Source organism: Aplidium turbinatum, chromosome 12 (assembly GCF_918807975.1).
Source record: "Aplidium turbinatum chromosome 12, kaAplTurb1.1, whole genome shotgun sequence".
In the NCBI taxonomy this organism is placed as follows: Eukaryota; Metazoa; Chordata; class Ascidiacea; order Aplousobranchia; family Polyclinidae; genus Aplidium; species Aplidium turbinatum.
In genome coordinates, this window is record NC_137483.1 from 18,409,776 (window position 1) to 18,437,321 (window position 27,546).

At 38.3% G+C, this 27,546-nt stretch overlaps 1 protein-coding gene across 1 annotated transcript; it reads left to right on the top strand.

Annotated features, from left to right (window-relative positions):
* Positions 1 to 1,250: 1,250 nt before the first annotated feature.
* Positions 1,251 to 25,737, top strand: LOC145780808 (X-ray radiation resistance-associated protein 1-like). The gene is made up of 17 exons (XM_082592450.1): positions 1,251 to 1,425; positions 5,302 to 5,390; positions 6,066 to 6,155; positions 6,741 to 6,885; positions 9,338 to 9,435; positions 9,600 to 9,745; positions 11,022 to 11,187; positions 12,116 to 12,254; positions 12,951 to 13,119; positions 14,079 to 14,197; positions 18,851 to 18,972; positions 19,499 to 19,664; positions 20,256 to 20,344; positions 21,232 to 21,361; positions 23,762 to 23,975; positions 24,330 to 24,440; positions 25,183 to 25,737. The coding sequence occupies exons 1-17, from the start codon at positions 1,329 to 1,331 to the stop codon at positions 25,328 to 25,330; spliced, it is 2,238 nt and encodes a 745-aa protein (XP_082448576.1). The 5' UTR covers positions 1,251 to 1,328; the 3' UTR covers positions 25,331 to 25,737.
* The last annotated feature ends 1,809 nt before the right edge of the window (positions 25,738 to 27,546 follow it).

Sequence of the window (27,546 nt, forward strand, 5' to 3'; positions counted from 1 at the left end):
TTGGAATGGTTGGATTGTGTAAAAGTCCTCATTTGTATACGTTGTTATGTAGCCTAGACCTACCATTCCGCGACCCTCAGAAGCATCTTCGCGATCCTCGTTTGGGTCGCGACAATGAGTTTGGGAACCACTGACCTACAAGGACCAAGAACTTCGCGTAGCGAGCGGATGCTCCCTGCCATTACGCTGTTGCCGAGCATGACGCGAACTTTTAATAAGTTTTAATTTAATACGAAAAATACATGTATTTTTCCGTCGATGTATTCTTCTTGTATTTTACATGTATTTTACACATGTGTATTTTACACAAAATGTATTTTTACAACCCTAGTTACAACTGTAATCGTAAAAACCTTGTGTTTCGTTTTCGCAAAATGATAATGATGAATAAATAATGAAATCCATTAACGATTAGGCCTATTCTTACAAATTAACGATAAATTATTCATTTCGTTTTATAAGCTAGCAATGGGAAGGTAATTTTGTCAGTCTCTGATACCATTAAAATGTAGCCTAAATGGCCTAAGTGAATTCAGTCTCTTTTTACATAATAACAAAAATATCAACATGCATCGACTGATGACGTTTAATTTTATTTTACTTGTTGGTTGTTTTGAACAAAAACTGGCACGATATTTTACTTCGAATGTTTAACTCATGTCACAGACCAGTGGTTTTCAATCTGGATGTCGCGACTCCGTGGGATTCGTTTGCCTTTTTTTTGGTAGGGAAAGGGGGTGTGGCATAGATTTTGATAATAAATAGAACAAAAAAATTGTAATTATTAAACTATTATCTTGCCCATTAAGTGATTAGCAGAAGATTAACAGGTGATCGACAAATATACCTTCTCTACCTAAGGTAAGCATTTCATAACTTCCTCCCCAGACATAGCCTAATCACAGTCTGAACAACATTGCTTTTTCATGTGAAGAAGAAGCGTTCTTCCCGGCCGTCAGCACAAGGCTGAGCACTCACTAGTACAGCGAGCAGCAGTTGCGATTCGCTAACCATAACGGTGTAGCTTCCACGCTAGCCATTCAGACCTCCAGCGGCGGTCGATTACCCAAGTGGCAAGAATACGGTGCGATACTGATGAGCCCAGCCTCATGGGCGAAACACATGTCTATCGCTGTCAATTCTTGCTACAAATCGGCTGCCCAGAAACTTATTGCTTTTTCATTTGGCCGCACAAAAAGAATAGCGCTGTAGAGCGATAATCAACTGTCTTGGTAACGATAAGCCAGCTCTAACCATCATTGAACAGGACATTTTCATAAAATCGTAGGTTCGAATAGTCTTTTCTCAATTAGTCAATTATATGAAAAATGCAGGCTGCTTCGGCCGCCTGGAAACTTGAAGATGGAAGTAGTTTTCCTACTAACTGCTTTCCGGCTAGAGGAGTGGCAAGAAAACTTCACGATAGTAAGTTTGTAGGATAAACTCTCATTTTTCATTTTATAATGGTTGATTTGGTTTTGAGTCTTTATCCTCAGACTGACAAAGCCTTGATAGGTTATTACTGGTAGTTTCGCAAACTTGTAGAGGCTCTTGACGCAGAGCCGGTTACCGAGATTGACAAAGTCAAATTTTCCAATTGTTGAAGTACGGTATTGCTGCCGAGGAATTATTCCATTCATTTGGTTTGCTGAATGGAGAGCAGTCCTGAAATGCGTTGCTCAAGCACATATATGTACCTCGAGAATCGAACTAGCGCTGCGTGATCTTGAGCCGGGCACATAACCACTGAGCTAATGGGGCGGATATAGGGTGCAACCTAGTTCGTACCTTGAACCATTTGTACAGTCAGTTCGTACCCTGAATAGATCAAGAGAAAAAATTAAAAAAAGCCGAAGTCGCTGATCGCAGTTTAATAGCACAAAGCCGAAGTCGCTGATCAGAGTTTCCCCAAACAATTTGAAACACAAACTTGAGGGTTAGGGTTAGCGGAAACTGCTGAAAAATGTTTACGGAAACTGTGATTAGCGAGGGTTAGAGCATAGATTGCTCTATGGTTAGGGTAAAGGTTAGCGGAAAAAAGTTTGCGGAAACTGCGATCAGCGAGAGTTAGGGTTAGAGCATAGATTACTCTATGGCAGGGATGGCGAACCTTTTTTAGTGCATGGGTCACAAAAGAGACCTTAATCCTTGAAAAAGCAAAAGTGGGTCATACATTTAATTACATGTTAATGCGAAACTACATGTTAATGCGAAACTTGCTGCTGCATCTTCTCTGCGAGTCTTATTATCCTTGGTTGGTAATCCGTAGTTTTTAGCTTCACACATGCAGCACTCATATCTGAGCTGAGACGATTCCGTGTGCTTGATTGTATAAAATTCATGTGCGAAAATAAAGATTCGCACGAATATGAAGAACCAAACAACGTTAACAGAGCTACTGCAAATCTTTTCATAGTTTCAAACGAATTTGGCTGGGAGTTCCACTCTGTAAGAAGTATATTTTCAGCATGGTTTTCAACAGCAGGAAAGTCACAATCATCCATATCCGTTTTCATTTCAATTTTTTGTAGGAGATGATTTAAGTCTACAAATTCTGTTTTCCAAACTGCACTTTCTTGAAAGTCCATCATTTCCATTTCCAAGTTGTAAAGACGAAGCCATTCGAAGTTTGATAATTCAAGATTTTCAAATTGAATTGCATGCGGGAAAAGAATGAACTGCAATGTAATATCTAGCTTTCGGAACTGGGTGAACCTTTCTGACATTACATTTTTGGCCTCTTTCGTCAGTAAAACATACTTGTTGTTGTTGAGTGCAGTTTGCTTTTGTTCATAAGTTAAATTGGTGCTGGTAAAGTGCTTCAACAACTGAGGAAAATATTTCAGCTGACCTTGTTCAAGGTCTACAGAAAAAATAGCGAGTTTCTTCTCAAATGCTTTAATGTGCCCAAACATGGATAATACAATATTTCCACAGCCTTGCAATTTAGTAACTTATTGTAGGCTAATGCATTGTGAAATCAGCGAAAAAATGTAAATCATTCAACCACGTACTTTCGCTTAACTCTGGATATTTTTGATTTTTTTCAGCTAAGAAAAGTTGTACTTCTTCCAACAATTCAACAAATCGCTGTAAAACATTACCACAACTTAACCACCTTACACCGTTGTACATCAGTAAGCCAGTAAATTTACTGTCACACGCGTTCAATAAATTTGCAAACTGGCGTTTATTAAGAGCATGAGATGCAATATAGTCGACTATTTTTGTTACCACACTTACAACTTTTTGAAGAGATTTGATTGATTTGGCGCAAAGGGCTTCCTGATGTATTATGCAGTTAAAATAAGGTGGGGCCTTATTACAAATATTTAGTGAAACATTTATTCTTTGCTGAAATATTTGTTTAAATTTTATTATTTAAAAAAAAACAAGTGGGTCACTGAAAATCTGTGATGGGTCACTTCGTGACCCGCGGGTCAGTGGTTCGCCATCCCTGCTCTATGGTAAGGGTTAACGGAAACTGCGTGAAAAAAAATGTGCGGAAACTGCGATCAGCGATGGTTAGGGTTAGAGCATAGATTACTCTATGGTTAGAGTTAAGGTTAGCGGAAACTGCGGAAAAATGTTTGCGGAAACTGCGATCAGCGGACTTCGGTTTTGAGCTATTTTTTTTTCTCGATCTTTTCAGGGGGAAAATTTTAAAATGATTGCGGAAACTGCGATCAGTGACGTCGTCTTTTTTAATTTTTTCTCTCGATTTTTTCAAGGTACGAACTGATGGTCCGAACTGTTCATGGTACGAACTAGGTTGCATCCGCGGATATATATAATGTGTGTTTCTACTATGCATTAACATAATGATTTGAACTTACATTCCTACCAGATGGAAACTGACTTGTAGATTGTATGGTAATTTTGTGATGTACTATGTGATGTGATGTACTGTGTGATGTGCAGTCTTACCATAGAAAGAGCTCAACACCTGCTCTCCTGGGCCATATTGAAACGGGCTTTTGCCTGAGGATGGGTTTCTTTTAATGTATGTCCGGTTTTCTTTCTCCATCCTATTTTTATTATTATTATTATGACTGCTCAGTGCTTATCCACATCAATATTGGAATTGGCAAATTCAATGCACAACACTTTTCATTAGGCTGTCATTCATTACTACATGTGTGCTTCTCTTTGTTTTGGTTTTATATTTTGCTATTTGTTTTTTTGGGTTTTGTGGCCGTGCTAACTACTGATATATAGCCTACTACATAATTTTTCATTCAGGCACGTTTTAAACCTTTCAAGGTTTGCCACCTTTTCCCGTTCGTTAACGTGCTGGTAGGTTTATGTCGATTTTTGTAGTTAGTATCTTTTTTGTCCCGGACACATTAATGACGAAAAATAAAATGATTGATTGATTGATTCTTGCCTTTTTATCTGATGCACTAAGATTGATGAATAAAGAAATGAGTATGATTGATTGTGGGAATCTTCTGAAAGCTTCTTTGAGAGATTATTTCTGGCAGCTTTGCAAAATTCTGGAGGCAGAGGTTTTAAACAAATCATGCATACCTGGTCATGAAGACTGACAGAGTGAACATTTTGCATGTTGTTGAAGTGTTACATTACTTGTTAATTGTGCCATCTACCAGGTGTCGCTGAATGGACAATGGGCCTCTACAAGTATTATGAAGTATGCGAAACTACCAGGAATAACCTATCAAGGCTTTGTCAGTCCTAGGATAAAGATTCAAAAACCAACCAACAAATGGAGTCAGTCCTTGAAATGTGTTGCTCAATTGCACACCCTGAGAGTCAAACTATGAATTTTTTCTTTAATAATGTCAGTCGCTTAAGTGACTGAGCTGTTACAGAATATTTTTTCATTTACCTGATGTTTATTATTTAATAAATCAAAAACTCATATTCTAAGATTATTTCTTCAATTAATTTATTTTAGCACAGTTTCTACATTAAATTTAGAAGCAAATTTAATAAACATTACAATAATTAACAATAAGCATTATATCACTTAATAATACCAACAAAAGTAATTTGTTTTTCACCAGTTTATTGCAAAATAGCGTCTATGAAAAGTCTCCATAATTGGCAATTTTCAGCTAACTGTTGCAGTTCTTCCTGGCTGTGCTTTCTGTGAGATCAAACCCTGCACATGAATGTGCCTGCTGGTCTTCCTTGAGTTATTTTGCTTTTGATCAGTTTTGATAATTGGAGAGTTTCATTATAAATTGAGTTTATTATGTCATATTCAATGTCCCATCCTGAGAAGTTGACATTTGCTGACTTGTTGAATTTATATTGCTTATGCATTTTATATTGTAGGTTCTGGTTCATGGGTGGTTGCATATGCTGAAGAACAACAAAGCAAGTTTAATGCCTTATTAAAACCTTCAAAGCATGTTCAAATTCAGGTTTGTCACAAAAACATATTAATTGTTCCATAACATATGCTTGAAATGGACAATGAAATACTTTAAAATGTTTGTCTAAGGACAAAAGCATAATGTATAATTTTTTTTGTTCTTTAGGTATATAAACCTTATTTTATTCCTGCTTTATTTCTTTGACATTTATGGTACGGCATGGTAGATCAATATCAACAATACAAATCTGAAAATTTTTAAATAGGTTTTCATGTTTTGAATTTTCTAGCAGAGCCTTTACCGTAGTTTAATTTCTGCATTTTAAATGTATTTTTGTTTAGATTGACCAATTGTCATAACCAAATAATCAAATCCTGGATAACCAGTTTTATATATATATTTTACTGTTTTCATTGTTTGTGTAATAAAAATATTTCAAATCGCTAAAAATTTCATAGGCCTACTACTTTTTGCTGTGATTTTTACAATCAATAAAAAAACTCTCATTTGTGAGGTATGCTTAGTACTGTCTATATACCAAATCTGTCATAACTGCTATACCAGATCTGCTCGTGTTTTCCAAAAATTATCAAAAAATGTTCCTAAAGTTTATAGCGTTTACATGAAATTAGGCTCTTTTATTTAATCTTTGATATTGTTGCATACTTCGACGAAACAAAGTGGTTAAGGTGTATGATTTGTTGTCTATTGAAAAATGTTTAGGAGTACGATCCTAGTAAATTGAAAGAATACGAAAAGCCACATTCTTCCCCTACAAAGAATGCATCCATTTGTCTCAGTAAAGCATTTTTGGTGAGTTTCTTTGAACTAAAATGATAAGTTGGCTATTTCTTTTTTGCAGAAAGTATGATCGCATAGTACATTAGTACTATTTTGCAGTGTGGACATTTTTAATGTGTTTTCTGTCGTGAAGCTGTAGGCTACCATATCACGTGCACCAAGAAAAACTGTCTTAACTTTTGTATGCTATCCTGTTAGATTTTGATAATACAAAGTAGACTCAAGATGAACTTGACTTCAATGCTGATATTAGGTATATTGGCTCATCGAAGAAGTTCTTGTGTGCCATATCACTGCTTTAGCCTACCTTGAAAATATAGATGGGGCAACTGAATCATATTTCCATTCCATTACCACTCTCAATACTCAAACTCAAGCGTCATGCTGTAGCCTATTTTACCTGCACAATTCTCATTTTGTATTATTTCTGTGAATAATGGTTTGTTGTTGATTTGTTTGTAACTAATCAAACAATTTATATCTTCTGCAACCACAGCTGTTAGTTGCAAATTGTCGGAGAAGTTATTTTTCAATACATCAACCATTGCAGCCCTGAGATTTAAAATAACAAAATGTGTTTATACTTTTTTTCTTTAGTTGCAAAAACACCACGTGGACTCAGTGTTGGATGTGTGCAGTGTTAATGTCAGCGATATGGACCTTGAAGCTGTAAAAGAAGAAGACTTAAAAGAATTTGCCAATGTCGCTTATGTCAATGCCGCTGAAAATCTGCTGCCATTTCGTAAGACTAATATATTTGTGTACAATAGCTTGATTATATTTAATCTGTGTTAAATGCATTATATCGTTTAATGTTCAATAATTGTATTTCACTTCCGTCGACCAAATGGAGCAGCAAAATGTTTGTCTGTTAGATGACAGTTCTAAGGACTAGCTGCTCTCTTGTAATGTATCGATATATTCCACGGAATCATCGCCAACTTACCATGATTGATAAAAAGATATCACGCTTCTTTAATCTCAAACGACAACGTTCATCGATTTGTATGCAGTCGTGCTTATGTGTTCTTGGTTTCTTTTGGTCACCCGAGCTGTGAACAAAACCTTTACTTTTGAATATGTTGTTTAACTTTATGTCAAAAGAAACAATATTTTTTTTCAGCCTACATTGAAGCAGTAGGCTGTGTACAGGGCTGCGATTTTTTCTTTCTTGTCGAACGACCAAAAATTCTACGCTTGTTTGTCGAATAGTAATATGACGTCACAAGAGTCAGATTATAAGCGTTTGGCCGCGAGTTACCGCACAAGTTGTGTGGTATCAGAGTCACTTACTTTAAGTTTTTAATCGCACGCTGGTTGAGTGATTCCATCTACGACGGCAAAAACATTGCCGTCGCCAAATCAACACACCTTAGATTGCTGCGATAATTGCCGTATGCTTTAATGTTTAATCAAACGAAATTTTATGCGCTTTTTCATCGCGTGTCACACGGCGGTAGCCAAGAGCATCACGCAAGCTATTTTATGCGCTGACAGTGCTCTTGTGAACTGTAAAAAGTTTGCCACCTTATGAATACTGGCTTAATTGTTATGCAAATCTTATTCTTTCTTCGAATGCTTATCGTTTACCGGTGTCGTTGCGAATATAAATCATCGTGAAAGAAGATACAGTTAAAAAGTGGAATTTACCTGCTATAGATTATCAAACAGATTGAAAAGTTAGTGTGGTATTTTGCAAAATTTGTAAAGAATTTTATGACGAAAACAAATCGGAATTAGAAAAGCTACGGGGTCAAGTTAAAAAAGTAATACGAAATTAGATAAACGGTTCTTCGGAAGAAAAGAAAAATAATGCTTCTGATCATATAGCATTGCGCGTTCATGAACGGGCAGTTTTGCGTCTTCAAGTATTCCAGTGACGATGCGACAGCTTCATCCTCCCATACAGCGTCTTATGATTCCGATTCTGACAGCTAGTTTTTTATTAAACAGACTCGTGTTTGCTCGCAGTATCTCACTTGTGCCGAAATTATGTTAGTGTAAACGTAAATCGAGGCAATCATCTCGCAGTGAGATATTAATTTGTTACCGGTACCTGGTTGAACAATTAACGCTATTTTGTGATAATTCAAAGTCGCTAGATGTCGAATTAATGTAAAACAAACGTAAATTTCTTCTTGGGCATTGTTACGCAGGCAGCAATATTCGTTATTTTTGCATTGACTTCACGTCTGTAGACGTTGAATCAATGTAAAAATGATGATTTTTGCTGTCTGGGTACGCAATGTAACACGCCAGGAAAATTAAATAGATTTGTGCTGACTCGAACGTTGAATCAACCCAAAATTAACTTACTTTTCCCCCTGAGTTATTTAACGTAACAGCGTGCGTATCGCTACTTTTGGAACATCACTACAAATCAAACAGTGCGGTCGTGACTCGTGATAGACTACTCTAGTATATTTTTCGCTTCTCGTTTTTTCGATTCAACGTCTGCAGACGTTGAATCAATGTAAAAACGACGGGTTTTGCCAGCTGGGTTGTGTGCTTTTGTGAATGCAAATGCAAAATCGCTCATTACGTAATCACAGAAACCCTTTTAGTGGATGGAAGTCAAGTTGCAACCGTGTTTATCTGTCTACTATTCCTTATTCACATTGCAAAACATTTCTGCAAGCTTGGAACAACAAGTGCATAAGTCAGACATAAATACAAACTTGCAAACACGTTGACAATTAAAGTAGCCTACTTCGGTTATTTTATCTATAAAAGAAACCCGTTGTGTCGAATAGCACAAAACGTGTGTGGCGAAATGTTTGATGCCAGGCGTTGGAACTTCGATCAAAGCATTCTCCCGCAGTGTTCAAAATGGCGGCGCTGACGCCTTGGGAGTTTCTCATGTGAAGCGTCACATTTAGACCTTGCTTTGAAGTATATACCTGGCGCAAGAAAGTTTACGTAAGTCAGCACTCTTATGATTGCATCACGTGATGCCCCGTCCCCCGATTGTTCCTCGACCTGACGACGTTTAGTCTTCTCTCAGTTTTTTTTTTACTTTTTTATTTTCCTTTTTTTTCGTTTTTTTTGTAAGGCACGGCGTTTGTCGAATAGTGATGGCGCGTGTCGAGTGACCTCGTCACCGAAAAAGGCAAAAATCGCAGCCCTGGCTGTGTATAGTTCTTGTGTTGTTATAATGAAACCACTGACTGTCATTTGTTTACCTTGTGTTTTAGGACCTTTCAACGGCTTTATCAATTTGAGAGAGCTGGAACTTCCAGTCAATGGACTTCGCAATTTACAAATTCAATATGGAGATTTCCCAAATTTACAGGTTATTCAAGTTTATGCTATCAACTGAGCACAAATAGACATCGCTTATTCATCTTTTGTGAGCTATCATTTTTTGTAGTATAAAAGTTTCCGTTACAGATACGTTGATTCAGCATTTTATAACACTTAACTCATTTAAATATTATCCGATATTTTTTCTTGCAGGTTTTAGATCTCTCCTACAACAACCTAAGTTCGTCTGACGTCCTTGCGTTAGGTGTCTTGCAGAAGTTAAAAGTTCTTACCTTGACTGGCAATGGATTGAGCTCCATTCACAGTGACATGGCCAGGCCAGAATTGGTTAAAATCAGGTAGCTTACTAAGCAGTAAGCATGTTGATTGCTCAAGCATTTATAGGAGAGTGCTTTTACTGAAAACTAAGCATAAAGTAGGCTAAAGCAAGAAGCAAAGGCATGGTTAGAGTAGGGGAGATCAGGGACCAGTGAGACAAAAATAGCTTTTTCTTTAATAACTAAAATAATGTAAAAAGAATGTGTTCCAAACCTATTTTTTATAAAGTTTCAACTTTTGCTCACATTTTCAAAACTTTTCAACAACAAACTTTAATGTTTTAATGTTCATTTTCAAGTTTTAAATGCCCCACTTAAAGTGTCTCATTGGTGCCTAACCTATGGGAGCAGTGCGACACTTTAAAAAATGCATTTAGTGCAACAAGAAACTAGTTGCAAATAAATAACAGAGATTTTATATTGCTTTCATCCATGCATTTGTGTGTTACAATGTATTGTTTCGACCCTTTATACGGGTATCGTTGAAATATATACTTTTAATGGATTGACTCAACAAAACTTTCAAAACAAACACTCACTGAAAATACAACAGAATACACAATAGAGTTGTTTAAATGTCCCATGTCTTTTTTGAAGAGAAGGATTTGTCAACATCATCACATTATGTTATCTATGTATACGTTGATACTGCCCCACAGGTCCTTGAACGAAATGTCCCACTGGTGCCTGAACCCCATTTTGAAACATTTCTGCCTTTCAGTTCAAGATTTGAAAAAAACATAACTTTGCAGTTTTTGCTTGATGGAAGTACAAGTTATAAGGATTAACTCAACCTAAAAACTACTTCCTAATAAGTCATTGTTAAATCAAAAACACAAAAAAAAATCCGACCACTCCTGTTTATATGATAAAGCCTTGGTAGAGAGTTTGCTTTGTTGAACTAGTCATGCTTGAACTACAAAAAAAAATTGCCATCACACTACGTCAAACAACATTGACCAGTATCTTGCTTTCACTCGCAAAATTTCACTCATTTACGTTCACCGCGGTTCAAGAAAATGGTAGTGTCCCACCGGTAAAGCGTCCCACTGGTCACTGATCTCTCCTACCGCACTAAATCAACAAAGCAAATTGTATTAAAAGACCATGTCATCTTCAATTTTACCCCATGGTAGCCTATTGTAAATGGGTGCTAGCATTAAATATATAGCGGATTGACATCAAAGCAATCGTAAGAAACAGGCATCGTTTTGTGCATTCCAATTCAAACTTGATCTGGCGTAGTAGCTATTTTGGTCTAAACGACTTATTTTTCTTTGATGATTTTACATTTCAGCGAAAATGAAAACGAAATCCTGGCGAGATTCCAAAGCTTGGAGGTTCTTCTGCTCGATGACAACAGATTGTCCGATCTTTCGATATTTGCCTCCTTGGCTGCTCTGCCTCAGCTGCGTGAACTAAATCTCGATAGGAATGGGATTGATGTTGTGCCCCATTTGAAGGTGACTTTCATTAGTTAGGATATACTGAATATCCATGAATCTCTCTAGGCTTGTAGTTTATCTATCTCTGACCGCAAGTTAGTCGCTAAATTCTACGTCTGTAGATGTTGAATCAATGTAAAATGTGACTGATTTGCTATTTCTGTACATATAGGAGGTACCCTATCTTAGCTACACACTCCATCTATTCTTTTTCTAAAAGCTTGCTTCTTTCTTCGGGGGCCTTGAGGGGTCTCTCGTTTTCCACTCTAAGAAATGGCGGTGACTCCGATTAAGCATTAGGTAGGTTTCAAGCAGCTTTTGTACTGGTTTTTATCCATTTTCTTCGAACCATGTATCCTGTTTGCGTATTTCTAATCTACAGGTCGCTGCAACAGCTGAGGTTTATTAACCAATTAGAAGGCAAAACTTAAATCAGCTGAGCGTTTTTCTTAAAACATTTCTGATAGAAGGTAAATTAAGTAAACGTTCCGCCGTCGGCCGGGTGTCCTAACGGTTTCAGGGTTGAGAAAGTCGTCATTTCGATGACGTGGGTTCTATTCTCACCCCTGCTATTCTTCTTTTTTGTTCTGTAATTACCAAACAAAGTTCAAAGCATCAATCAACTTGCTGGCTCACTGCTAGAAGGGTCGCAGTGACTGCAGTCAGCTGGTTCATAGGGAAAAGTGCTCTATGTAAACTGTTTACCGGTCAAAACACCCCATCTGCTGCAGCAACCTACAGATTAAAAACACGCATTGCGTTTGGGATGCGGTATATTGTGTCGTTGGTGATCTTGATTCTGCTTATTTTCGAGCCACTTTCAATTACATTACACCTAATTCGTACATGTGTTATGAAGTAAAGTGTGTCAAAGAATTAAAATATTTCCAAACAAATTAAAAATCTTTAAAAATAGGTGCTAATGGTGTTTTTTCGATTGTCCCAGGTTGTGGGAGATAAAGTAGTGTCAGAGGCTCAGTCCTCTATTGGACACCGTAAATCAGCTGCCTCCAGCGGGAAGAAGAGCAGAGCATCACGTAACTCAACGAGGAGCGGTCATCTGAGCAACCAACCGAAAACCCAAGGTGTCTCCACTATAGTAGTATCACATATGAAGCTACAAACATAACTTTATCTTTCAAGGTTGGGTTTTGATTTAAAGTGTCTTTATGTCTATATTGGCTGCATAGCCGAGTGGTGCATAGCCGAGTGGTGAGAACACTGGAACGGCAATCGATAGGGCGCCGGTTCGACGCCGCTCGGGAGCATGCGGCTGTGTCTGTGGCAGGACACTTAAAAGCATGGTGAAGGTGGACACGAAGATTGGCTTCCTTGCCTTCCCGTCCACTTAATCTAAATCTTCAACCACCGGGTGAAAGCCTGGATACGACAAAATGTCTATATAAAAATATGTACAGTCAGTAGCGCTGACAAGGGGAAACTTTTGAACCCGGGATGGTTTCAAGGGCCCATAACCTTTCCAAGGGACCCGAGAACTTGAAGAAAACACAGCGTACTCTTTCCGTATAGTGTAGCCGGAGCCTATTTATCTTAGAAATATCTTGATTTGGGCCCCGTTCATATCATCAGTAGTACCGGTCCCAAATTGTCTTTGCAACGACCCCACGGCATTCAGTGGTTCTGATAACAATCAGTTAAAGTGATTTTTGTTTTTTGTATCTCATATTGTAGTGATTTTGATGATGGTTCTTATTGTAGTTGATGTTTTTTTATTTAGCTTTTGTATCGATCAAAACCTTTCTTTGTCTGTGTATTGCTAGAATCTGCTGAAGCTCCTCCAGATAGAGGACAAACAGTTACATCCACAACTTTACCAAACAAGCTTCCAGATGTTGCCGCGGTTGTCAATAAGGATGATGATGGCCTACCAACTCCCGTACAAAGTGATGAGGATGTGTCCACGCCGAACCCACCTTTCCAACAGCTTAGGTGTTGATCATTTTGAAGCTTTAATGTCATGCCACACATCACAAGCAGAATTTCAATTGACAAAAATGTGTTAAACTGTTTGTAATCTTTTTCATTTCGACTAATTTGCTATTTTTAATTTTTTTTTATCAATGGGGGGAATGGTTATATATATATTCATACCATTTGTCAATGGCAATAGCCTTGACAGAGTGATTCAGGGGGTAGGCTGCTTTCGTACCAGGGCCGGGATTCTTTTAGAAGCCTGTAATCTATCCAGAGGGCCCTGGAACGACAAATACAACACATAAGTTTTTTAAGTCCTTGTGTTTTCTTTGGAAGTGTTTTGTTTGGGGTGGGCCAGTCCTCCTATTGGTATCAGGTGCAAAGTATCCTTTTAATATCCCTAATTAACAATCCAACAAAATCTTCAAATTAAGCTATAAAATAAATTCTTTGTTTTTCCTGGTTCGACCTCCGATAGGGCGCCGGTTCCACACCGCTCAGGAGCACATGGCTGTGTCTCTGGAAAGACACTTAGAGGCTTGTCGTTCATTGCGGAATGGTATATTTCGACTATAGCCTTTGATTTCTCTTATGAACGATACGCTGCTTCAGAGAGAAATGCCTACGGCCCTTCTTAGGGCTATGGCCTGCTGAACTGAGTAGGATAATAATCATTCTCATTCCTGAGTAATTGCAAAATTATCATCATCGTCGCCATGATAAAAATTCTATGTCGGATTCCATGGTAGTGAGTTCGGCACCCATTGAAAGTACGAGGCCTTGTTTTGATAAAGGATTTAATGGCATGATTGAAAATAGGCACGAAGATACGATTCCTCAATATTATGTCCTCTTAATCTGAATCTTCAACGAACGGACACAAGCCCAGATGTAACAAAAAATCTAAATTATGTTAAGCAGTCCACTGACATTGTTAAACACTTTGATTAGAATGTTGTTGTTTGCTTCCGCAGACTGCTGAGCATAGCGAACAATGTCATACGCGAGGAGGAATGCGTGCTGGCTGTGGCGGCGTGGCCACGTCTGAAGCATCTTGTGCTGCATGGAAACCCCATCATTGATACTTCCAGCGGTTAGTAATGATGATAATGATCATGCATTTCGACGACTGGAATGATAATCGTGATGTTTACAACTTTGAAATTATGATGACTTTCGCCCTCAGCATGCTTTCATAACTTGTTGATAGCTGTTCTGTTAGAATAACCAGACATTTCACTTACTGAAGTTTTAATTAACTTAAAAGTAGTACATCTAAATACAGAACATAAATACATACGTAAACAGAAAATAACATGATTACTCTGTACCCAACATAAGGACCTAACACCAGCTGACAAACTCAAGACTGCAACGAGTTGAAAACACAAAACACCGCGTGTACCAATAAAGAAAGAATGCCTGCGTCCGAAACAAATCAATCATGACGTCACATACACAAATCAGAAGAACGCAATTTCATTACAATCTCCTCCACCAAAATAGTGAGAATATTAATAACGAATACATAGCAAATATAATAACACGGTAGATTAAAGACAACACAATTAGTAAGACAGCCTATCAGGAGGTTTACGTTCTCTTGATGATCGCCAACCAACTTCAGTTTGTGCTTTCACAACCTTTTTGGGCGAGTTGTCAACATCGGCGAGTGGTAAGTCGGTAGGCCTATTATCTGCTGGGCTAACTTCCATGCTATCAGGTTCAAGTACGCTCTCTTGTGACGGAGGTGAAGACGAACGTCCTGTTGGGGCAAGATCTCTAGCAGATACAGTGGCTTCATGACCATTTTCGAAACGTACACGAGCATAATTCGAATTACTTTCGAGAATTTCGGCACTGTCAACAAGAGGTTCATATTTACTGTTACGCACATGTCGTCTAACATACACAGGACCATCTTCCAGCCAAGTCGGGACAGAAGTGCCAAACGATGATCGTCGTGAAAACTTAAACAAGCGATCGTGAGGGGTTTCGTTTGTGGCAGTATTAAGCAATGATCGGATCGAATGCAAAGCCTTGGGTAACACAGCTTCCCAGTGGGCAGTGCGCAAATTTTTCGATCTTAAACACAGTTTTATGGCAGTCCACACAATACCATTGTATCGTTCACATTGAGCGTTGCCTTGGGGGTTATACACAGAAGTGAAACTAGTCGCAACAGACAAATTTCTCAAGTACTCCTTCAACCTCTTAGAAAATTTAAACGCTTTGGCGTTGTCAGAATGTATAATGCTAGGTGTACCGTACACTGAAAACAAATTGTGCAAACATGAAATCACAGTATCGCCACTGGTATCAGCACAAGGAAATACAAACGGGAAGCGAGAATACTCATCCACAACAGTAAGAAAATAACGATTTTTAGAAACTGATGGTATTGGGCCTTTAAAATCAATGTTCAGTCTCTCAAACGGTTGGGTAGATTTTATTAAAGTAGCATTAGGCGGCTTATAAAATCGTGGCTTTACTTCACAGCATACTTCACAATTAGCAGTCAAACGTCGAACGTCTTCAGCTGAATACGGTAAATTTTTCATACGAACAAAATGAAACATTCTTGTCACACCTGGGTGACATAATTTGTCGTGAATTTCATACAGTGTAGTGTCTGCTGTGCTGGCACAATATGCTCTTGAAATGGCATCTGGTGCTACATTCAAAGTCCCAGGCCTATAAGTAATGTCGTAAGAAAACTGTGAAAGTTCAACTCTCCATCGGAGAATTTTGTCGTTTTTAATTTTGCCATGATTTTTGTTGTCAAACATAAATTTTACCGAATTTTGATCGGTGATGAGGCTAAAACGGCGGCCGTGGAGGAAATGTGACCATTTTCTAACAGCTTCCACTATTGCTGTAGCCTCTTTCTCAACACTTGCATGATGCTTCTCATTGCGATTCAAAGTGCGAGAGAAAAATGCAACCGGTTTACCGTTTTGTTGAAGTATTGCTGACAGTGCTACGTCCGACGCATCAGTTTCAACACAAAAAGGTACATTTTCATCAATAGCTTGCAACGTTGCGTCCGCCAACACTTGTTTTAAGGTTTTAAACGCGTTTTCAGCATCTTGAGTCAATGGAAATGATGCTGTTTCCGTTAGAGGCTTTATTTTGTCAGAATACTTCGGTATCCAACGTGCATAGTACGCAAACAACCCGACAATTCGGCGTAGAGCCTTTGCATTCTGAGGCACAGGCATTTGAAGGAGGGGCCTTACTCTTTCTGGATCTGGGATTATAGTTCCATTTTGAACTCTATACCCTAGAAGATCAATTGTGTCACATGAGTACTTGCATTTCTTTTCATTAAAAGTAAGGTTACAGTCTTTAGCAACATCCAGGAAATGACGCAGATTTTCATCATGCTCCTGTTTTGTTTTGCCACACACTGTTACATTGTCTAAGTAAGCAAAAGTACTTTTACAAGAATGTCGATCAATAATGTCATCTATAATTCTTTGAAACCACGGCACCGCGTTAGTTAAGCCGAATGGAATGACATTATACTCGTACAGTTGACCATTTGCTTCAAAAGCAGTGTACAAGCGATCAGCTTCGGGAATTTCAATTTGATGATAAGCACTTTTGAGATCGAGTGTGCTGAAGAACGTGTATTGTGCAATTTTATTTACTTGATCTTGCATATTGGGTAATGGGTAAGCGTCTAAATCAGTAAATTTGTTGATTGTGCGGCTATAATCCACACACATTCTTTTCCGGTGAATTTCTTCATTTTCCCCCGACACAACAAGAACTTGGGCTCTCCATGGAGAAGTACTTGGACGAATTATTCTATTAGCTAGTTGTGCTCGAACGGCATTTCCAATAAACTTTTCATTGGTAATGGATTGTTTTCTTGATTTTGTTGCAATTGGTCTGCAATCTGCAGTCAAATGTTCAAAAAGTTGTGGCTTGAGAGGTGTCTTAATTTTTCCTAGAGCGCCAAGCTGAAGCGATGGTTCCTTTCCACCAAAATCGATTTTTACTGACTCATGTTGTTTTAAGAAGTCTTGGCCCAAAATTACGTCAGTCAGTAAGTGTTTCAAAATCACCAGATTGACATCAACATATTTGCGTAGCCCGAGTTCAATCTTTACTTGACAATAACCTTGACTACTTGACGCTTTTCCTTTTATAGCCATTCCAATTTTACATGATTGAGGGTGAACTACAAGGTTATGTCTTCGAACAAACTCTTTATCCACATGGCTTAAACTGGATCCGGTGTCAATTAATGCATTAGCCCAAATGCCATTGATGCTAACTTTAACATTTACCTTTGTCGGGGGGTCTTCTGTTAGTTCCGACGATGATACCACCGCGAGCGATTCCATTGCAGAAGACTTCTTCCAACTCGTGCGACAAACCACCGCGTAGTGTCCGTAAGCGTTGCATTTGTAGCACTTGACTTTTCTGGCCGGGCACAGCGACCGAGCATGTTTTGGAAAACCTCCACAATATCCACATTTTGATATGAAGCTGGGTTGATTGGAACTACCCGCAAGTTGGTTTTGAATAGCAGCAGTACTGGGTTCATCATGATACTCAGAAATCGGCCTTGACACAAACGGCCTGTCATATTGTTCGGAGTTTCGATGAGCAATTTCTAGAGAACGAGCTTGCTTGAAAATAGCTTCTAGCGTTGTGGTCTCTGGGGTGTTGTTTTCCAAAAGACGCTGTCGAATCTCGTGAGAGACAATGCCAGAAATGAACGTTTCACCTATAGCTTCGTTTCGATATTCTGTTGCCGTCACCTGTCTATAATCACAATCTTTAGCTAACGTTTTTAGCTTTTGTAGATAGTCATCCAGCGATTGACTTATTTCTTGTTTGCAAGTTTTCAATTGGTAACGTGAGAAACTACTGTTGATAGGTTTCTCATAAAGAGCGCGTAGTGTAACGACTGCATTGTCGAACGTGTCGCTCTCACTAATATAGTCATAAACGTCGGCATCCACATGCGCAATCAGGCATCTTAGCTTGTCCGCATCAGTCGCATCCGGTGTACCATCTAAGAATCCTGTGAATTGTTTGTACCAATGTAGCCAGGTTTTCTTGGATTGCGCAGAACTTGGATCAGCCTTGAAGACGTTAGGTTTATAAAACTTGCTGTCCATTTTTCAAATAAGTTAATTAAATTGTTCTGTTAGAATAACCAGACATTTCACTTACTGAAGTTTTAATTAACTTAAAAGTAGTACATCTAAATACAGAACATAAATACATACGTAAACAGAAAATAACATGATTACTCTGTACCCAACATAAGGACCTAACACCAGCTGACAAACTCAAGACTGCAACGAGTTGAAAACACAAAACACCGCGTGTACCAATAAAGAAAGAATGCCTGCGTCCGAAACAAATCAATCATGACGTCACATACACAAATCAGAAGAACGCAATTTCATTACAATAGCAACAGAAGATAAAGCGCTTAAAGGAGACGCAAGTCTCTATATTACAAATACTCATTAGCATCGATCACGGTTTAAAACAGCTCAAGAGCATGTGGTTGTGTCATTGGTAGGATACTGGAAGATTCGCTTCCTTGCCTTCCCGTCCACCCGGAATCTTCAACCACTTAGCTTAAGCCGGCATACGACGAAAAAGCATCAACAACCCACGCAGTTTATTGTTGATATAAAATCAATTTTTACGTAAATGGTAAACGTAAACGTTTAATGACAGAACTTTTCAAGTTTATATCGCTGTCTTGATGCAGGAGAACCTCCATTGCTATCCCACTATCTTCGGGAGCGCCTGGGGATTAACATCCACCGTTTTCATAAGAAGTCCCATCTGTCGAAGCCCCAATTGACGATGCCCGTTGAAAAGGACAGAAAGGCACTGAAATTTTCTTTTTTAATTTAGCATTGGAACTCAATTAGCTTGTTTTGTTACTTTAGTTATGATAAAATGCATGTACAATGTACAATTGTGATACGTTTGAATTTTTTACAATTGAAATCTTGATTGTTGCGATATTGCCACCGCGATGGAAAGAACAAAAGTGCATATTGGCTTCTCTTACTGTTTGTAATTTGTAAAATATATAAGTGTAAGCGCTGTAGAAGTGTGAAAATAGAGAACTGTGTTTATTTTGTACGCTTCGCATAAAAAAACTAACAAAGGATTAGAAATGGCTGTTTGCGTTTAGTCAAGGTCAAATTGTTGATCATCCTGAACATAGGTCAATCGTAAATTTGTCTCACTTTCCTCTGGCTGCCAAAATTCTCAACGTACCGACACTCAGCACTTCGCGTTGAAACTGTGTGGAAGAAAAGTCCCAGGATACAACACCAAGAGTTTGTCTACCAGCAGCAGTAGGCCCTTAACCGACAATTTATTTTGTATTCTATCATTTATGTAGATTCGCAGCCGTGTCCCTAAAATACCCAAACAACCTATAGATGTTTTAATCAATTCCTTGATGGGCCCCACATCTTTTAATCCTCATCCGCCGCCTCCCAAGGAAACAACTCCAAAGACATCAATCTCTATGGAGGAGATTCCTCCTAAAACAAAAGATAAAGAAGGTTAGTAGGCTATTAGATTAGAGAATTTTTTACATGTGGAAAGTATATAAAACATTTACTTAACTATTGTAATGAACAGGTCAGGTAAAGTGGGGCTACAGCACGGGCCCAGTTACATGTATCCGTGACACCATTTCCAAACAATGAACCATCATCATGTGTCCCCTCAGCTTAACACCCATTGCAGTAAATGGGATCTTTCAGTATAAAACTCCGTTGCAAAAGAACGTGTCAATCTGTGGTATATCAACTAAATTTAGAGGATTCGAATGAAGAAGAACTCGTCAGGTTTCCAGGACTTCATGTTTTTATAACCCAGTGTCTGAAAAAGATGCGATTTGTTCACTTCCGATAACACACGGATTGTGTTCAAACGTTTGCTGAACACGAGTTTAATATTTACAATACATTTTGTGCTTTTCATTTTTTGATTATATTGACCAAGCGTTCAAAGCGTTTTGTTTCTAACATAACATAATGTCGGTAATTATTATATGCCGTTGTGAAATTGATCACATTTTGGATATGATGAGACATGGGATTCGCTCAGCTTTCATGTTGTTATTCTCTTGATTGCTGGGTTTGTTGCAGTTGATGTGGAGGACATGCCACCAGAAGAAAGTATTTTCCTCACACAGATTGATGAATTGCCACAATCACCCAGAGAACAGAAAGCACCAGTAAGTGTGATCTGTAGTATTTGTGTACGAGACGCGGTTGAAAGGTGGAACTGAGTTGAGAACACGTTATCAATAGCCTATGTCGTCTCTATACATAAGTGAGTGAGAGTTTGTACATAAACTATTTTTAGGGAATGCAATCTCATTCTGACAGTTAGGTAGATGTATCGCTAAGCGTATTTATATTTTCATTCAGGGATTTATAGAATAACGGGATGACCAACTCGGCTGCGATATCCAAGAAGTAGAGGTAAAAGTGCTTCCAGATATTTTAAAAAAATTTCAGAAAAAATGTTTTTTGACATTTTTAAAGTTAGTGGTCGCCCAATACATGTCCAAAACTAACCTGAAATTAAAGTTTCAGGTATTATATTTTATGTGCAGGAGAGGTTAAGTTTGCAAAAATTATGATAGTGTAATAAATGAATAATAAAATCGCTTTCGATTAGATTTAAAATAGTTGTTTACAGGCAAGTTTTAGACGACCACTATTTTAAAAATGCCAAAATGATTTTTTTTTTCTAAAAATATCTGGCAATACTTTTACCTCCACTTGTCGGATATCGTAGCTGATTTGGCGATTTCCTGCTTCTATGAATCTCTGTGTTCATTATTTGAACTGATATGAGCAATGCTTGCAATGACGTTAGCTTTCATAAGTGGTTTTGGCAGAAGAGCTGAACTCTCCGACTGTGATTGAATTATCCTATCTATCTAGTCTTATGCTCTCTTTCCGATTTCACCTTTCACTTTTGTTTCAGCTTTAAAGGATAAAAGTTTAATGCAGAAATATGTTGGTTCAGCTAGTATTGTTAGTAGGTGAGTCCGTTAGCATTGATGTACGCACAATGCACCTATAACGTTTTGCCATATTTACTCACAATCAGAAATCTCTCTCCAAAACATCCGTGGACAAGCTTCCTCCCCTGAAACCAACTCCTCCAGCTGAGGAGAAATACAAAGGATACGAGGTCCTCCTAAATGCCAAAGAAGATCCTGAACTGTCCCAAACTATAGGTGGGATTTGCATTGAATTTGACAGTTTAATAACTTCGATGTGCCACAAGCACATAAAAGAAAAAAACGCCCTTTGGTTTAACTTGGATTGGTCAGTTTCTGATGTGTTTGACTAATATTGTAGGCCTGTAGGGCATCTATGGATCTGAGATGCATTTTATGGCTTTTAGTGGAAATTATTCTTAAAAATTAACGCAATATCACAATTTTTGATCACTATACGATCTAAGGTAATATTTACCTGTCTCGAAGATTTTTAACAGTGAAGGTTACCGATTCCTCAAGTAGACCTTTGATCTGGTGATGTTCAATACATTTTTTAATAACATCACGACATCCAGAATTACAGTCTTTTTGGAACACTTTCTTCAACCCATCGGAATATCATTCTGCAAAACTGGAAATAATTAACACTGCAAAGACAGCAAAAATTATTTGGAAATACTTGATGTATGGGAAAGCCAATTAGCCCCAAGAAAGACAACAGTTAACAAAGGATCTGTTATACTTGGTAGCTGCTGAGCTAAATGCCCTTTATCCCAGCGTGAAAAGACACCTTGTAAAAAGTGCTTTAATTTACGACATTGGAAAATATAGCCTACTCAATTTCCCAAATCTGCCACAAAAACACTAGTAAATCTTATTTTATATGGTTTAGACAACATCATCGTCCAATATTAAAACAAATTTTATCGACAAAAAAAGGAACTGTGACAGGAAATAACCACTCAGTCTCTCTGGTTAACATCACTTTGCGCTATGTCCTTTTGCCCATCGCTGAAACGCTTCAGCAAGTTGAAATTTTCAAATGCTTCATTAATGACGTCGTCTTTCAATAATAAATAAATTCAATAGAGAATAAATTTCTTTGCATGACGTCGTCTTTTTTTCATTTGGCGATTACAACACAATTGGCACTTAAATCAACATTTGAACAGAACAACTTGGAACTAATATTTCGTAGTAAAATACTTCCCAAAGAAAACATGAAATTGAATTTTTAGACGTTAACCAATCATGTCATTTCAAACCACTCTGTGAAAGGATTTATCACCACTCATTATGTCAAACCCACTACTGTGGAGCGATATTTTATCAGTGGAACTTCTCACCACCCCCCATCCATTTACAAAGGTTTTGAGGTAGTATGGTTTTTACTACAAACCATCTCAGCACCAAATCAGGAAAAACTGTTACCACTAAAACAAAATATAAAACTGTACCACTAAAACAAAATTTAAATTGCGAAAACTTTGGCATAGGCTATACGTCGCAACATGCAAACCATGGAAGGAGCAATATGTTTGCCAAACTATTACTTCTTTTGCAAAAAGATTAACAGGTCACCGAAATAGTATGTAGAAAACTTACTCTAAAAACTTGAATAACTCAAAAGCATCCCTATTAAGCTACAACACTACTCCAAATTCCACAACGACATTTTGCAAACCAGACCTAAGCTAGAACATTGCTTCGATGTCACCTTCACAGAACAACCATCCACCGATTTAGGCTACTCGACCTATCTAACAATTATCAAAGCAAAAATTAATAATATTCAAAAAATGATCACACCTTTTGTTAAATAAATCTTGTCACTTCCTCCTTTTTCAATTCTAATGTAGACGGCTTAGTTGTAAGTGAATAAAAAAAAAAAATGATTTATGCATATCAGTTTGTATCTCCTGTGGATGACATCGTCTTTTTCTTGTATCATGGGTCAATTCTTAAAGATGTTTGCTGGTACACCCCTTCATTTTCTTTGAATTGTTGTAGTCTATTTAATTACTTATGACGTAACAATTGCTTTTTTGCCGTTTTATCATTTGAATAAATCTTATCTACAGTATAGGGCAGGTATCTATAGGAACAGTAGCAGGACGTGTGGGATAATTATGTTATTTTTAACGTCTAGCAGTTTTAGTCAGCGATTTTTTTATATGCAGTTGTCAGGTTGCCTCATTGATATCATCAGTTGCTGATAATTTTTTTCGTCGGTAAATTTGAAAGAACAGGCGCCTTACGGTTTAGGCCTAATGCGCAGACTTCCTATCCTTTTTTATCCTTGCAATTACCAATAAATTTGCGTATTGTTGATGTTTCCTGGGTAGGTTTATAATTTGTACAATTTTATGTCATAGTTTTTGGTGCCATTTTTCATTTTATTTTGTTTTTAGTCTTATCCAGCAAGTCTTTAACGTAGCAAGAGTGATACGTTGTAATTCTTTTGCACCTTCGTCGTTTTGATGATGTAGTTTGTGCTGTTTGCTTTCGGCTTGACTGAAGTGTGAAAATACATTTGTTTGTATTTTTATTTAAAGAGATTAAATTGGTTGAAAACTTATTTGTGAAGACAAGAATTGAGACCGTTGGTTTAAGTTTTCAGCATCTTTACTCCAGGCATTCAAGGCAACGTCCGTGTTCTTCATCAATTGCTTACTCATCCGACTATATTCCGCTCCTCCGATGTGATCCTGGATAAGGTCAGGCCCCCGTACCAAGCGAAGAAGTCCAGGCTGAAAAAGTCTTTGGCAATCGCAGCAGAGCGAAAACTCCAGAAACTTCCGACCAAAAAAGAGAAACTGGAAAAGGAACTAGACAAGATGAAGAAAAGGTGAGCTACTGCATCGGTTACCGGCTGCATAGCCTAATGGTGAGAGCTTTGGTGTGGCACTCCAAAAACGCCGGTTCGACACCGCTCAAGAGCACTCAGCTGTGTCTTTGGAAGGACACTTAAAGACGTGCCTGAAGGTGGACACTAAGATTGGCTTCGTTGCCTTCCTGTCCACTAAATGTTACTGTTCCTCAACACAGATGCGCTGAAATTACCTGGATTATAAAGTGTTAAGAGCAAATGATATATGCGGCGGATACAGTGCTGTATAAAATCACGCATTATACTTAGACTTAACTGCACTGTGTTTAAATTATTTGCAAACTCTGTACAAAAAATTAATTTGTAACACAGGGATATTGTGGAGCTTGAAATTCCATTGTCCGAAGCTTTGTTTTCCGACCGCCATGTTGAATTTGTTGACGAAGCAGAAGATTTACTTGAATTGGTGGAAGAGAAATACAGGTAGGCTACTTGGTACTGATCACAGAGTTTATCACATTTGTTCGCATTGGCCACACAGTTGATAGAAACCCAGTCAGCCAACGTTTTTTTTTTTAAGGGATGTAAAAATGGAAATTTTTTCTGTTTAGAAATACCTTAGTTATGCCCTTATTCAAACGAATGTTAAAATGTTGTCTTTTGTCATCACATGCAAACTGAAACATATGATGACGGTCTGGGGATGGAGGTGTACTTCATTGCGAAGCAGTTTGCAATTTAATGCATCAATACTTTTTTTCCAATTGCTGGATGCAGAAGACTGGTTGATTTCACCGGTCTGAATGCATTCATCACGCATATTGAATGCAAATGTTTTCGATTCAAACTTATTGTTTTCACAATAGGTTTGAAGTTAGTCTGCTTAATACTATGGCGTCTATCAATGACTAACAAGTTTTTCCTTGTTTAGCTACTTAATGATTTGGTGTGTGGAGCAATCAGATTGAGCACTATAAAATTTTTGACAAAACCTGCAAGGGTGTTCTCTGTATTCTTGCCTACTGTAGGCTATATGGCACAGTTCCAACCCCAAACAACAAAATCCGTCTTTTTTCATTGATTCCGGATTTTGTTGTCCGGAAAAGGGCTTATGGTAGGCTACATTTTAACTCGGTTAATGTGTCCTTGAGCGATCGCTCCCGTTTGATATTAATCCTTTTATACACGCACTCCGCCGATTAACAACAAAACAACTTTTCTCCAGAGTGGTGCGAGAAGAGTCAATTAAGGCCTCAAGACAAGCTCAAGGTGCCCTCGACACTGCCAGGGAAATGACAAAGACGGTGATGATGCTGGATGCGACACATACTCATGAAAAGGCTAACAAAGCAGATGCGACTCCAAATCAATAGATTGCTGTCCATTCTTTTGTAATTTACTGTTCGGTTTTTGTCTGGGTAGCCTACTTCAACTGAATTGCTAAAAACTCCTAAGATTCGATTCCAGAAGCCGACATTTAATAGCGATTTTCTATACAATGCTAATGGCGTGCTGAAAATATGTCAGCTGAACTTGTGGTAGGCCTATGTTCTAACTTGGATGGAGAATACAGGAACTGGGTAAACTGCAGTGGCATGCCTTTTTTTCTTGTAGCCTGCTGTTTTTCTTCGTACCGTAGGCTACGCATCTGTCTCCATTTTCTTTTATACGTTGCATCTGATACCTAATGACTGTTTGCGGCTGCAAGCTACGACAATGTGAAAACAATTAAACCTAATATACGAAACAGTTTAATAAATTTTTGTTTTTTTGCACTTAATTTTGTTTACGTGTGCTATGTTGCTGATTTTTACGTTGAATGTTATGTTGATTCAATGCTAATTTTCATCAAACATCTTGGTGCTTCTGCTTTTATAATTAGAAAAGCTGTGAGACAGCAAACAAAGGTAGGGTCGGTCAACATCCATTGCAAACAATGTGGGGAAATCTGCATGGGAAAAAGTTTTCATTAAAAATGAAAGGGAGAGTTTATCGGACTTGTGCGAGGCCTGCGATATTGTACGGCAGCGAAACATGAACATCAAGAGAGTGAACTGGCTATTCTGAGAAAAATAGAAAGGGCAATGGTGAGAGCAATGTGTGGAGTAAAAACCAGAAGTGAAAAAAGACTGAAGGATAATATGCTTGAGATAAAGGAGACTATTAGTTGGGTTGATTTTGATGCTTTAACTTCGGACTGACAAAGTCTTGATTGGTTATTCCTGGTAGTTTCGCATACTTGTAGAGGCTTTTGACGCAGGGCCGGTTACCGAGATTGACAGAGTGAAGTTTTCCAATTGTTGAAGTGTGATTGCCAGGGAATTATTCCATTCAATAGGTGCCGCTGAATGAAGAACAGGCCTTAGAATGCGTTGCTCAAGCGCACACCCTGAGACTGGAACCAGCGCTGCTTGATCTTGAAGCTTCTTCGTTCATGAAGTCACGCGCTAACCAACTGAGCTATCGGAGCGGACAACAACTTGCCAGGACAAACAGGGTAAAATGGTATGTAAGCTACTAAGGAGGAAAGAAGTTTTCTTCAAAAGGCATTGACTTTGCATGTAGATAGAAACGGGGACGTCCAAAAAGAACATGAGGGAAACAGGAGAAGAATGAGGCAGACAAAGCCGGACTAAAGAAAGGCGATGCGATGGAGAATATAAATGAAGGCAATCGCTGCAAGGAAAGAATCGGCCACCCCCACTGGTGGGGACAAAACCGAATGTGGATGATGATGACTTGTCACGTGAGAAGTCGATTGACATGGACTGATTGATGAAAACATGGACTGTATTGCATCACATCGCCTATGAATGACGTTTGCTTATTGTGGATTTGTGGCGTAACTTGAACGAAGATATAGCAATGCATTGACATTTCTTGTTGGCGGGCTGCAAGTTGAAAAGTGAATTCGAAAGACAATGGTATTGTTCGTGATTGAATGAGGAAGTTTGCTGAGACACTGAGTTGGTACCATAATTCAATCACACAGTATAGAAAAGCAACAAGCCGCAATTTTAATAGATTTTATGAATATAGCTTGCTAGTTGACACTTGGCTGCGTCATTGGTAACAAAGCTAGGCCAATGAGAGGTTTTTAGCGAAGCCGCAGGCTGCGTAACACTATTTCTTGCATGTTTTAAAACTCTAATAAAATCATCATCGACCAATATTACATATCGAATCAAGAGTGAGGCGGTTCGAGCTGCCACTGATTGCACCACTCTTCATTATAATAATATTGATAGCCTTGATTTACGACACTTGTCGGCGTACTCTCCTACAACTTCTTTCCAAAAGGAGATGACAATGGAAGGCACTGGCAAGACCCTCTTTACTACGTACTTATGGCTTACGGGATGTACAACCAGCATTGGAACATAAACAGAAATCGGGATCCGTGACCAAGGCAGGCGGCGTTGACGTACGCGATGCCTCCGATGCCAGTGCAACAAAAAGGGACAGAAATAGGTCATTGAACAACGCACTTTTCCTGGCTTTCTATGAATAAGTGGTCCATGCGGAACTCGCAAATGCATAATCACGGAGTCGGTTGATTCTATTGATGGCATAGGCTAGAGTACGAACA

What these genes read in the sequence shown, in the direction of transcription:
- LOC145780808 (XM_082592450.1), top strand. Translation starts at nt 1,329, where the DNA reads ATGCAGGCTGCTTCGGCCGCCTGGAAACTTGAAGATGGAAGTAGTTTT. An exon ending in TAAAACAAAAGATAAAGAAG is followed by an intron (nt 19,665 to 20,255) that starts GTTAGTAGGCTA and finishes GGTTTGTTGCAG; the next exon opens with TTGATGTGGAGGACATGCCA. An exon ending in CTAGACAAGATGAAGAAAAG is followed by an intron (nt 23,976 to 24,329) that starts GTGAGCTACTGC and finishes TTTGTAACACAG; the next exon opens with GGATATTGTGGAGCTTGAAA.